This window comes from Heloderma suspectum, chromosome 1 (assembly GCF_057233095.1).
Source record: "Heloderma suspectum isolate Gila_16-S chromosome 1, 16-S_ref, whole genome shotgun sequence".
Lineage (NCBI taxonomy): Eukaryota > Metazoa > Chordata > Lepidosauria > Squamata > Helodermatidae > Heloderma > Heloderma suspectum.
Genome location: NC_139458.1, coordinates 138,401,956 through 138,415,722, shown reverse-complemented (window position 1 = coordinate 138,415,722; position 13,767 = coordinate 138,401,956). Strand labels below are relative to the sequence as shown.

The following is a 13,767-nucleotide window of genomic DNA, read 5'->3' as shown; positions in this document are numbered from 1 at the left end:
GCTGGGCTTTGGGGCATCATGACAAGACCGCCTCCTTCTCTGGGAAAACAGGCGGCTCCCCCCCGCCCCGGAGTTGGCGCCATCCTGCTGCACCTCCAGCAGCAGCCACATTCACGCCCAAACCACTAGCATCTGTGTCTGACTCAGGTATCAGTAACAGCCTTGCACAGGTCACAATCGTCCCCAAGGACACCCCCAAAACCAGACACTCGCAGCCATCAAACCCCCACACTTTTTCAGCTGCACCTGTTGACCCTCTGCCTGCTAGGCAGCTCTTCAAGGCACAGGAGCCCTGCCAGGGACAAAAAAAAAGGAGGGAAATCTCCGTAAAACTATCCGTACTTACTTATGGGAGTAAGGACCGGAGTAAACCTGGTTAGGCTGCTCTAGAGTTTCTACAAAGCGAGCCATCAGTGTGGCAATACAGGGGCCACTGTGATACAATCGCTGGCAGTGCCTTTACAGTAACCCGCTACCGTGGGAGAAATGAAAACTTGGTTCCTTCCTTGAAGCGGCTGCCGAAACCTACAAGGAAGCAGATAATTAACCCTTCCCTCCCCGGAATGATCTGGGTAGTAGGAGAGAAGAGAGCTTGGGTCTTTGTGGCTGTTTTACAAAACCGAGCTGCGATCTCGAGAAGGGGGGATAGAGGCCCTTGCTTTCCCTGCCAGCTCTTTTCCTACTTAACACCTCCCCACACGCAGCTTTCCCCCGCCCCCGAGGAGGGAAAACAGTAGGTTCAGGCCAGTGGAGGCTGGTGGCTCCAATTTCGGTGGGGGTGTGCATCCATTCTGGGTTTTAGTCAGAACCAGCCAGACCTCTAAAGGAGCTATCCAAGCTGCTGAACCTACTTTGGGGGCTTCGGGTTCAGCACCCTGGACTGCTCCTTTAGAGTTCTGGCTGGTTAAAACCCAGAGTGGAATCACAGCCCCACCAAAATCGGAACCACCAGCCTCCACTGGTTCAGGCATGCCTAACTGCATAGAATCTGACTACAAGTTCAATGGGCCTTACTCCTTATTTGGGAGTAAGTCCTATTGAACTTGGTGCCAGAGGGATTTACTTCTGAAGGCGTAGGCTCGGACTGAAAAAAGTTCCATCTTCTTAATCTCCATGCGTCAGGTTGCTGCTAAAGTAAAGGCACAGGACTGCGGTTAGTAAGAAAATGGTAACTCTGCTTTTCCCTTAAGTGTTTGCGGCGGGGGGGGGGGGGGAGAGAGAGAGAGAGAGAGAGAGAGATTGAGAATAATAATAATAATAGACACTGTAATAATAATAATAATAATAGACACTATAGACACTAATAGACACTATAATAATAATAATAATAGACACTGTAATAATAATAATAATAATAGACACTATAGACACTAATAGACACTATAATAATAATAATAATAGACATAATAATAATAAATAATAATAGACATAATAATAATAATTAATAATAATAATAATAGACACTAATAATAATAGACACTATAATAATAATAGACACTGTGTGTCTATTCAGAAGTAGGTCGCCCCGTGTAAATTCAGCGGGGCTTTCAAATATCGATTCAGCAGAGTGTTCTTTAAAATCAGCGGCAAAAAGGTTTGAGCAGGGAGCAGGCTCTTGCCGGAGGCATTGTTAAGAAGAAATTACTCCTCCCAGAGCAAAAGCTGCCGGAAAAATCCACAGAGTAGGATATAAAAGCGAAGCGGCAGCTGCTGCAGCAAGCGGTGTCTTTTGATCGTCAGTACTAGCGGGAGAGGAAGGAGGCAGTTTGGACCCGGAGGGTCTTCGTTTCCCCCACAGTTGAAGTAGAAGGCTGCTCAGACCGGGCCCAATCTGGGATCCGTTTTGCGGGGGACAGAAAGCGGCGGCTGTTTAATCCGGAGTTCCTCCGAAGATGGATGAACGATGCAGAAAAGAGGAGGAAAAACCCCGGTCCAGTCTGGTCTCACGACTTTACAGCGAATGGCCTCAGCTGCCTTCGGATATCGCTACAGGAGGGCCAGTGGAGACTGGTGGCTCCGATGTCGGTGGGGAGTTGGATCCGCTCTGGATTTCAGTCAGAACCAGCCAGAACTCTAAAGGAGCTATCCAATGTGCTGGACCGAGTTGGGGGTCTGGGCTCGGCACCTTGGATAGCTCCTTTAGCGTTCTGGCTGAAACCCAGAGCGGATTCACCGCGCCACTGACATCGGAGCCACCAGCCTCCCCTGGGGAAGGGGCTGTCAGGTTAGCTCCGGCGCGGTGGTGGGCTGCTCTCCCCCGCCCCCCGCCCGCTTTCGGATCGGCAGCCGCGAGAGCGAGGAGGAAGCGGGCACGGAGTTTTTGTCGCGTCTCCTCCGGCTGTGTCAGTACAGCGCACGGTGGTGCATAGCGCGTCCAATACTCGACGGGCAGAGAAGGCGCAGAGGGGGCGACTGGGGACAACGCGGGGGTCCAGGGGCCGAAGGCGCGACCCCAGGGAGGAGCACCCAACGCGGGACGATGTTGTCGGAGAGCGGGAGGGGGCATCCGGCAGCGCCCTGTCCCGGGCGAGGCGTCTCCCGCTCCCTGGCCCTGGGCAGTTCTCAGCGGCTTGGGAGCCCTCGAGCGACGGATTCTTGGCTGCTTTGGGGCGGAACTCCCTCCACGCTGGACGCCCCCCGGCCATGGGACGACAGGGCGGGCCCGGGGCGAAGCAGGGGCCTCTCTGAAGGGCCAGGAGCAGCCGGGAAGATTTTGCAAAGGCCCTCCGCGGGGTTGCGGCGCCGTGAGACCGAGCCTACTTCGCCTCGCAGGCCTCGCAGGTCATCGTCAAAGGTGAGCCTGAAGCCCTTCGGATCTTCTTTCGGTGGGGGAGGGGAGGGGGGGCTGTCGTCTTCTGCGCACACGCCCCAGATCTTGCCCCTTCCTCGATACATGCCAAAGGACACGGCTGGCTCGGTCTGTCTGACGGGCCCAGGCGGTTCCTTCCCCCAGGCCCAAAAATCTACCCCCCTGTCCCCACGAGCCACGCCGCGCCCACCTCCCTTCTCACTAGTCCCGAATAAGGTCGAGATCGCCAGGGAAAGGGTTCATATCCGCCGTTGCTGCAAGCCCGCGTCAAATCCCAGCAGATTAAAAAAAATGTCTTAACAGACAAAATGAGCAGGGCGACACCGCATGTTGGCTCCAGGCGGAATGGCTGCCGGCCTTCTCGCCCGTACATCGGTTCAGGAGAAAGCGGGCAGAGGCCGAGAGATCGGGGCCGCCAAAAACAGCGTCGTTTACAGTGCAATCGTGTATGTGTCTACGCAGAAGTAAATCCAGTTGGAATCAATGGGACTTCCTCCCAGGCAAGTGACTGTAGGATTGCCGCTGTAGTCGACCATGGAGCGTTTAGACCAACTGGAGGGAAATGTCACTTGGGCGTAGAGAAATCCGAATCCGGTAGACAAAGAAACTGCCCTAGAACCAGAAATCTACCGGAGCCCGATAGGGGTGGAGAAGGGGAACAAAGCTTGCAGTCCGCTTACGGAACTAGGATTTACCACCTTCATCGGACCAATGAAAGGCGGCGCTCTAGAAAAGGAAACCAGTGGAGGCTGGTGGCTCCGATTCTGGCGGGGCGGTAAATCCATTCCGAGTTTCAGAACCAGCCAGAACTCCAAATCTGTCCAACGTGCTGAACCCCAGTCCCAAAACAGGTTCAGCACCTTGGATAGCTCCTTTAGAGTTCTGGCTGGTTCTACTTGACACTTAGAATGGATGCTTAGCCCCACTAGAATCAGAGCCACCAACCTCCACTGAAGTAAACTTTTTCTTAGCAGCCATGAGTGCTGGAACTTTACTTCAGAAAAATTCTTCAGTAACGCGAGCAGGGAAGAGAAGTGGGAGTTGAAAGTGTATCGCTTTTTGTCAGCTCTCTGACAAAGTTGTTCGGGCGTAAGGACGCTTTGAGTCACTATAGGGGTAAACAGCTTGACGGCCTCCAGATGTTTGGGGCTCTAGCTCTTATAATCCCTGACCATTGGCCATGCTGGTTAGGGCTGATGGGAGCTGTAGTTGAAAACATCTGGAGGGTACCAGGTTGCCTAAACCCTTAGTCAATGTCGGTCTTATTGTTTCAAATTGATTTAGTTGAACTGATGCTGTATATAAGGGGCTTTAAAAAAAAAAAAAGTCAGCTTCTAAGCAATCCCCACCGGCATCTCCATGTAGGGCTGGGAAAACTGCCAGTTAAAACCATGGAGGTTAAAACCATGGAGGTTCAGGACAGGAAGGCCTGGCGTGCTGTGGTCCATGGGGTCACGAAGAGTCGGACACGACTGGACGACTGAACAACAAAACCATGGAGGGCCGCTGCCCGTCAGTGTCAACAATACTGGGCTAAATGGACCAATGCTCTCCTTGCACCTCCCAAATCGAGTGTGAGCAACAATGCTAGTCGATGCTCCAAGTACTGGATCTGGTTTTATCCATTTCTTTGTTCTTATTAGTATGACGCCGGTTATCTTTCGCATAAAAAACGTTGAGGGAAAAGTCTGAGATAAGCAGCTATTTAAATTAAAGAGTGGTGTGGTGCGTAGATGTGTTTTCCAATGTGGTCACAGCGGAATTGAAATGCTAGCACTCCCAAATTCGATTACAAACTGAAAGCAGATCGACGCCACCAGTAGAAAACCATGATTTTGTATTCCTGGTGAACTTATCTGGATTGCAATCCTATCAACTGAGAGTAAATCGTAATGTACTTAATTCGCAATCCTATGCATGCTGGCTGGGGAGTGCTGGGAGCTGTAGGACTTTCTTCTGTCTAAAAATACATAGGATTGCGCCCTTAATCTACGTAAATTGAAAATCGGCGTTGCAGCGTCTTATTTGCTTTTTTTAAAAAAACACCTCCCTGTTAACGAGTACCCCAAATGGATTAAATAAAGGGTGGAGTGAATCGGCATTCATCGCTCTGCACTGAGTGAAGCGCTCGTCCATGCGGTGTCGCGTGACCCGCTTATAGCGAAGTACTTCCAGACGCCGCGAGGTGAACTTTACTGCCCCGCGGGCGGGCGCGATCGTCTCCCAGCCGCGCTGCTAACCCCGGGCCTCCTGCCTTTCCGGTGCCCCCCGGTGGCTGGCCCAAGCCACCCTCTCTTCTCCCTCCTCCGCAGACCCGGAGTGCGAAAAGGAGACGCCGTCGCCGAGCGCCCGGCTCCTGGGCCCCGCGTGCCACGCCCGAAGCACCACGCTCGTGTGCCTGGCCCAGGGCTTCCCCTACGAGTGGCCGATCGACGTGAGCTGGAAGCGTGATGACCAAGACGTGCCCCGCTTAGCCTTCGCCACGGAGCGGGCCCAGGCCCGCGGCAAGTGCAGCTTCGGCGTCGCCAGCCGCCTGCGCGTGGCGGCTGCAGAATGGAGGGAGGGCCACACGTACTCGTGCCACGTGAGGCAGGGGAGCGACCTGAAGGCCTCGGCCTCGGTGGAGAGCGAGCGGGTCGGGGAGCCGAGTAAGCGAGGGCGAGCGAGGGGCGCACGAGGCGGGGCGGGGCGGAGAGCTCCTTCGTCTCCCTCCTCGGGGAGGCCGCATGGGCTCAGGGCTGGACCTCAGTTTCCCTGTGGTGGATCAGTTCTGCTCATTCCTTCAAGTGCCCCGAATGACTGTGAATTCTTCCCTGCGTGCTGAGCGTTGAGTGTTAAGGGCGGACTGCCGCACAAGGGTAAATGCACCACCAGTATCCAAGGCTGGCATAGGGTGGACAGGTGTCTTCTTTTACAAAGGACAGCCCTCTGGTTGAAGGCTTGCTCTACCCAGTTGCGGTTTAAAGATAAAGAACCGTAAGAATTGTTCCCCATCCGTCGTTAGCGCCTGGGCAGTAGGGCTGAACAGGCAAGCACACAGGGCAGCCGCTCACAGCTGTCCACACTACGGTGAAATGTACTGCATTTTGATTTAAATTATAATAATTTCTAAATTTGCATCTCTACACATAATCTAGCATATCCAAATTCGCATCCTCTTTTTTCTTTTTTGAAGAAGACAAAAATGTCTTCTTTTTTGGTGATGCATTTCCTCTCTCTTTCTTTCTTTGTCAATTTAAGTGGCCGCTCTACTAGCCAAGATGTTTCACCGGGCAGAAAATACTACATGCAACTCCCTCTGGGAACAGAAATATATAACGATAATCAGTCAAAGAACTGAACTTGCTGACCTTTCATGACAAGCCACATCTGGCAACCTGAGGCAGCTTGCCTTGCTCTGCCTAATGGTAGAGCTGGCCTAGGACTTCCTACCTATTAATTTATTAGATTCAGAGCTTCCAGGGTGGTTTAAAACAAAGGAAGTGTGCTCAGGGTTGTTGTGGCCTTTACATTTTGCATACTGGGGGAAGAGAGGGTGTCCGAGATGTCCCATGTCAGTGGAATGGGTAGGCTTATTATTGCTGAAACCAACTCTATTTTCTCCTACAGTACCTTTGGGCATCTCTGAGATTGAGCTTAGTCTTCATGCAGGACAGCTCATTTTCCTGCTCCTTGCTATCAAGAGCTTGGCCTATGCCACCATGCTCGGGCTCTATGCAGCCTTTAAGAAAACAGGTAAGGCCCCCATCTTGACTACTGAAGGTACAACCTCCTTAGCAACAGGAAGTAATTTTCCATGTATCCGACTATACAGTGAGAATCCACATTGGGGTGACTTGGCAGGATATACACTTAAATGTTATGTCATCATCTTGATGTGTTACTATTTCAGACATTCTTTCCCTTATAGGTCTCTAATGGGGCCGTGGAGAAGCTCTACAGCCCCTTGCTGGCATCGACCCCTGCAGCAGCATTAGTTTCCTCTGCAGCTGAGAAACATATTTGCTTATAGCTGGAGGCCATTCCCAGTGAGGATCTTCACTGTGCCCTGAAGTTTTCATACCCTCCTTCTCTACCAATCTTGAGGGCCTGGATTGGTCGCTCAACGGACTTTGTGCTGAATTGCTCTTTGCCTTGAGCAAATGCCAACCCTAATTTCCTACATTACAATAAAAAGATGTAGATTTTAATATCTCCTGATCTTGGTGTGGAAGTTATTAATCCAGCAAGGTAGGAAGGTCAATAGGTGCTGCTTTCCCTCGCTGCTGTATATCTGTGTTGGGGTGAGAGCTGCACCGGTTTCAGGCACAGAACCTTTCTCAAGGAATCACATGCAGATGTATTCCAACCATTAAACACCACCACCACTCTAAATCTGAGACTTCATGCACTTCACACGTTAGATGAACTTCATGGCCTCTTGGGCCTGCAGGACATTGCAGTGCATTCAAGGGGAACTGACAAGAGAAGGAACAATGTAGTTGCTGGATGGGCAGCTTTCATAAAACACAAAGCCCAAGACATTTTACTGCCCAAGTTGGCACGCATACACACACCCAGTTGCACATACAAAAGCTGGCTGGACTGGCTGCTGAACCTTACCTTCAACGCTGGCAGTAGAGCAACATCCTCTACTTTACCTGGGGGCACTGGCAGGCTCGTGTAGGGCAGGCCACATAGCACACTCAGCCACTGCTCCCTGCCCTCCAGCATCTGCGGCCTGAGGCAGCTGTCTCACTCTGCCTAATGGTAGGGCTGCCCTTGATACACCCTGGCAGCAGCATGCTGTGCTTCCATCACCATACTCGAGATGAAAATACGAAGGGTTACATTAGACCTAGTACATGGAAAGGGGAGACATTACTGGGACATCTCCATAGTGGGAGCCACATTCATATCCCTTGGCAACCACTTGAGATCCCCCAAGTAGGTTGACTAGTAACAGTAATAATGGGTGCATTTCAAGAATTCTAAGCATGTAATGTCCATTATTTAAGTGGTCCTTACAACAGCACTAACCTGCCAACTTTAGCGTCATACTCGGCACTTTGTGGAGATGAGGCTGAAAGAAGAGTTTCTTGAGGTCACCTAGCGCAGGGGTAGGTAGAAGGCTAGATTGGGATCTACTGGTAGATCAGTTTGCAGTGCAAGGCCAGCCTTACCATTAGGCAAAGTGAGGCAGTTGCCTCAGGCAGCTGCTTTGGGGAGACACTTCTGGGATTTTCTTCCTCAAGTACAAAATAACTTGGACTGCCTTGGGTACATTGTAACTTAATGGGACCAGGGCATTTACTGTTCTGCTTCAGGCAGCAAAATGTCTTGTTCTGGCCCTGTTGTAGTAGATCTCCAAGGGTTTCTGACAAACAAAAACGTTTCCCTTCTAAACGAAGGTGCTAAAATGACCATGTGGTGATGGTTATGAAACCAAGGATGGAGATCGATAGATCTGTGTGAAAGGACTATGTGCTCAGTTCTGATACTAAAAACAATGTTCAAATTAGAACTGTGCACAAATGGCCTCTCAACATTTGCCACCCTATTTGCAGGCAGAGAAATTGGGGGACTAAGTTTCTTCAGAGGGAGGAAAAATTCTCCTATAAAGGGATCACAAATAGCAGGGGTTGTAGCACAGCCTCTTTCTTTTTTTCCCCAGGGTTTGGGTGGGGGGGGGGGGGAGTTGCACTGCTATTTCAAGTTGCAACACCATCAATTGTGTTGGTATCCTAGCCTCCATTTTGTATCCTCCACAATGCAGATGCATTGGGTGAAGTTTTATATCCAGCTCCAGGGAAGAGGTGAAGGTAGCACCATGCCAAAAGCTGTCCTTCAATTTACTGAAAATGTTCTTCATCAAAGAGACTTCCCTTTTTCTGCCTCATTCTCAGAGCATTTTATAGCCTATTTTGAATTTATTTTGATCTTACCTAAATCATTGAGAGGAGGCCAAGGGTACTTTGTGTGTTTTATCTTTCTGTTATACATTTCTGTTTTGCTCTACAGCCTCCCAGGCTGCCTGCATTTCCTGATTTGGAAAAGCCCTCTGGGATGAATTACCTCATGATATCTTCCTCTGGGCTTTAATTGAAGTGTGGGAAGCCAAGGAGGCTACTGCTGGAGAGATTATTGTACAATGAAAGATGGGGCAGTCATTCACACCCTTTGCCCACCTCATAAGGCAAACACAAGAACCCTGAAACCAACTCGTTATAACTTCTTGGAAATTTTTCTTCTTTCAATTTCTTTTCAAAAGCAATTTCTTTTCTATCAAATTGAATGAGAATGGTTGAAAAAATGTGGAAGAAATTTTCAGCACAGCACTAGTTAAAACCCCTAACCTACAGTAACTCAGATTAAGATTGTACGTTAAATTGAGTGGAGTGTAGTAGTTGGTAACTAGATATGCTCCCCAAGACATCATTTTGCATCTGACTCAACCCCAAAACATTATGTTGCATCTCATTCTGATTAGTGGACCTCAAAGCCAAGGGAAAAAATGAAATAGATTCCACAAACCTCACATCTGCCCTGGCGAATTTGTGGCTGGGATGACATTTGAACTAGGCACTTCCTGCCACATGCTCTTAGCCGCTATGCTGTATTAGTGTACCAGAATGCTCCTTGCAGCTTCAGTAAGTGCAACTAAAGTTCTCCGTAGTGTCTGGCACTTCAATGAAATAACTGGACAATAACTAGACACCAATATGCTTTAGAAGTCTTTTGGTTAACTGTAATGTACCTTGAAATATGGAAGACTACCATGTGGTGATTTAAACAGATGTTAAAAATATATAGGACAGACTTCTCCAACTGTTGCCCTCCAGATGTGTTGGGGTACAACTCCCAGCATCCCCCAAGCAGCCATGCTGGGAGTTGTAGTCCAACACATTGAGAGGCCACCTGGTTGGGGAAGGCTGATGTAGGGGAAGCCAGACAAGCCAAAATAGGGGTCTTTTAATCTGAGTCAGCTTTCCACTGTGTACTGTTGCATGCAAAAGTAAATACCCTGGGGGCTCCCACTAACTTTAATCTGGCTCAGTTTATGACCATAGTGGCAGGAAATAATCTGCCTTCCTCCCTCCCTCCCTCTCTCTCTCTTCTCAAAGTAAACCTCTAACAGTTTCTAGCTTCTATATCTGGCTGATCTACAGCTGCAGGAACTGCTTTCCTTCAAAGAGAAACCTGTTTTATTTTTTTAAGAACAGTGTATCTTCAGTCCTCATCTCAATAACCCTTCTATACTTTGATGACACCTGCTAGGTGAAGGCTGCTGTTCGGTTGTAACCCTAACGGAGACAAAAAGAGGAGAGAATGACGTCGGCCTTGTTGGCATCAGTGACATTTCACCTGGGTCATCCTTATCAAAGTCTGTGGTGCTCTCTTACCTTATGTTCCAAATGATTTCTCAAACACCATTAACAAATTAAGCCGCTGTCATCTGACACAGTTGAGGCCTGGATGGTTTCCTCAGTAAAATTCTGATTCCCTCAGCTAAGTGACCACACTCTGCTGAGGGAATGCTAAAAATCAACTCCGAATGCTAAAATTAACTCAAAGAGAGCAGGATGCTTTGTAGGGCTCCATACTGTTTCTCTGATTGTCTCGGAGACTAATTCTGATCTTCATGAACAGGTTCTTACAGCCATCTCTATCAATGTGCTGGCCTCCAACGTACCAACCAACTCTTTCTGCAAATAAGTTCGGGAGTCTACTTTGGCTCAGAGGACTCTACTTTGGTCCCAGCACCCACAACTTTCCCCCTTAAACGCAACCTTATAGAACTTAAAGGAGGCCTTGGAGTAGATTGAGGAACAAGTATAGCATGGATTGAGAGGAAAGTGTAATTAGAACTATTCCCTGTACCACAACTTTATTCACACTGCCTCTGTCCCATAGTGCAGTGGCTTCTAAACTAACGACCATGTGCAGATATAACTAAAAGCAGGGATCAACACATTTGCTTTTTCCTGTGCCCTGATCTCCCCCTTTCACTCTGCAAACAACTGCACTTGCCTCCATTTTGAATATTGATCTAGCACGCAATACTTCTACCCTGCACTACCTCAACTATTCTGCCTCTTCTGTTTAAAGCTCCTCTTGTATGTTTTACATTTCAGCCCTTTTTTTTTTTAACCATACATACGATTAGGTTTTGTTTGTTTTGTTTGTTTGTTTTACCATACATACGATTAGGTTTTTTTAAGTTGGGAAAAAAACTACTTGGGGGTCAGGGTGAGATGGCATCATGGTGTGTCACAGGCACCAATCAGTGCTGAGCACAGCCCCCTTTACTGGAAACTGAAGAACTGGCATGCTTCCAAATGAGCCATTTTATCACGCAATCACTTTGCCTCATGCACAGGATTTTATAGGGGTCCAGACAACATCATCTTCAACTTTTAACCCTCCTGTGTTCTCCCACTGCTTCTTCCATCTTTTTTCTTTCCATAAAAATCCATTAAAGAAAAAAACAGAATAGTTACCCAGTGTCTTTTGATTAGTAGCACTGGGAGCCCGCCATCTGGAAGCACCCCTGGTTTCCCCTAAATGTAATCCTGGAGAGAAGATTGTACTTCTCACCAAAACACAGCATGTCCTTTTCCACTGTGGCCTTACCATTCAATTTATGTACATACTCTTTTTAAAAAGCAAAGGTACAAGAGTTGGGTATATGATAGGTGAAATTGCTTTACCCTCTCTGCATTGTGACCATATTCCAAAATGGATTTAGTAGTTCTGAGGAAGCTACAGGTATAGTTTCTCCTATCACAGCCTGGAAATGATGGGGAAAACCACACCTGCAGAGTATTACCTTGCTTTAGACCTCTTCAGTGGACAGAAGTGCTCTTCATATTAAAATACAGTCCCTCTTAAATTTAATTAATTAACACTGAATATTCATTGCTATTGCTAGATAAAGCTTCCTGCTCCAATAAAAGTCTAATCCCCAATCTCTTTTAAATCCTTCTGTTCTAGCTCTCCTGTGTTTTGTAGCCACGAGTTTCCTAAATTAACCATGCCCTCTGTTGAAAGGAACTTCCTTCGACACTTTGCCTTTCAGTTTAATAGAGCTGTTCCCTAACTCTTACATTATGAATAACGGAAACCAGCACAAAGCTGCTTTGACATTTTCTAAGCGTAACTTCTTATAAAAAACAGTGGGGGGCGGGGGAGAAAGAAAAAATGTAGTTTCTAAAACATACTGTCAAATGTTCCTACCAAGTTTTTTATTAATCATGAGAGGAAATCTACAAAAACAACTTATCTTGTCTGTTTCAAGCACCTTGGGGCAAAAATATGTTTTCTCTTTTTTCAAAGCCTACACACATGCTACAGAGGTTAGTAATCTATTTCCCCTTTCTGTCCTTTGCCAAGTGTAGATGTAGTAGCTGGTAACGCTGAGAATTTAGGAAAAGTGATCTCACACTTAGTAAAGCCGAATGCTGGCTCAAAGGGATCCAGGCCTGTAGCTGGGGGGGGGTTGCCCCCCATTTTTCTCTGCCCCCTAATTTTATTTTTTTTTTACAAATAATTTAAAAAGTTTACAATTTTGTCTTTAAAAGGCCTGCAAACCAGATGAACTGCCCCACTACTTTTTTGCTTCCCTCCCCCAAGAACTTTTAAGCTAGCTACAGGCCTGAAGGGATCCCTAAATATGGGTTGGTGGTTCTGTGCTAACTGACCAGCTAGGGAGGGGAGTTTCCATATATGGGCAGAAGACAGCACGGTTTATACCATGGAGCCACCTGGAAATGTCACTGTGGCATTGAAGATGCTGGGTATAGATTACAAAAATAAATAAATGAAGTGGCCCTTTTTTTTCTTTCATCATTGTCTTCTAAACCTCACACCCACACACACATCCTACCCCATCACGAAATTCTATTTCATTCTTTCTCCATGTCATGAAATGTTTAATCTTAACTTGGTTGCCCTTTCTTAGTCCAATGCATCATCATCATACAAAAGGCTGGCAGCACTGATGCTGTGTGGGGTTCATTTTGTAACCATTTGGTCTGCTGATAATATTTCTAGGGTTCTATATTCTATATTTGGGTGTCTTGGTGTTTAAATAGGTATTGGTTATTGTAAGCCAGTCTGTGGGGTATGAAATTCTATTAAATAAAATAAACTGCTGCTTGAGATAGGGAAAGCTACGCTTACTGAATTCCTATCACTGCACCTCCATGTGAGGAAAACTGTACCTTTTGAATATCTGCCTGTCACCCAGATATAAAAGGCACAGAGTCTGTCAGAAAAGGTGGTAGGTACCATGTACCAAACTTTAAAAAATGAAATACATTCCCTTCCTCAACAGCATATTTTTGTTTAGTGGCCTGTTTACATGAAGCATCTCCTGACTGCCTTTTAAAAAGCTGAGTGATAATCCCACAAACCTCAGTCCCCAAATGAAAGGTTATGCTTGCCCTTAGTCAGTCAGGTGTGGTTGCCTCCCATTTTAAAAGGAAATGAGCTAGCTGGCCAGGTGTGTGCTCCTACAAAGGCGTTCACAGAAAGGTTGGACAGTGGAAGGGGAGGAAAGAGGGAAGGCACCAACAACATATATTAAAATATATTATTTTTAAAATAGAAAGCCTCCCCCCTGCCAAAGTGGAGGTCAGGCGAAGCTGCTTTGCCACTCCAGCAATTGTGTCACAGGGAATATCCCATAGGTGCCTGTGACACTTGTAGAACCCTCGTTAGCTACAGCTACACAGATTTTTGTGAGCTGCCTTGGGGGATCTTTGGATCCGAAAGATGGGATATTAATTAAACTAAGCAGAAGGAGCCGTCTTAGACAGACTCAGACCAATTATTCATATAACCCAGATCTGTCTGTGCTGACTGGCAGCAGGTCTCTGGAGCCTCAGGCAGAGCTCTTTCCAAGCCTTGCCACCTGAAAACCTTTTAACTGGATGTACCAGGGATTGAATCTGGGGCGTTGTATATGCGAAGCCATG

At 47.6% G+C, this 13,767-nt stretch overlaps 1 gene segment (V, D, J or C); it reads left to right on the top strand.

Moving 5' to 3' along the window:
- Positions 1-1,738: 1,738 nt before the first annotated feature.
- LOC146358042 (uncharacterized) lies at positions 1,739-7,179 on the top strand. The segment is given in 5 exon segments: positions 1,739-2,358; positions 2,750-2,794; positions 5,122-5,457; positions 6,419-6,544; positions 6,720-7,179. Coding segments are annotated over 5 exon segments (981 nt in total).
- The last annotated feature ends 6,588 nt before the right edge of the window (positions 7,180-13,767 follow it).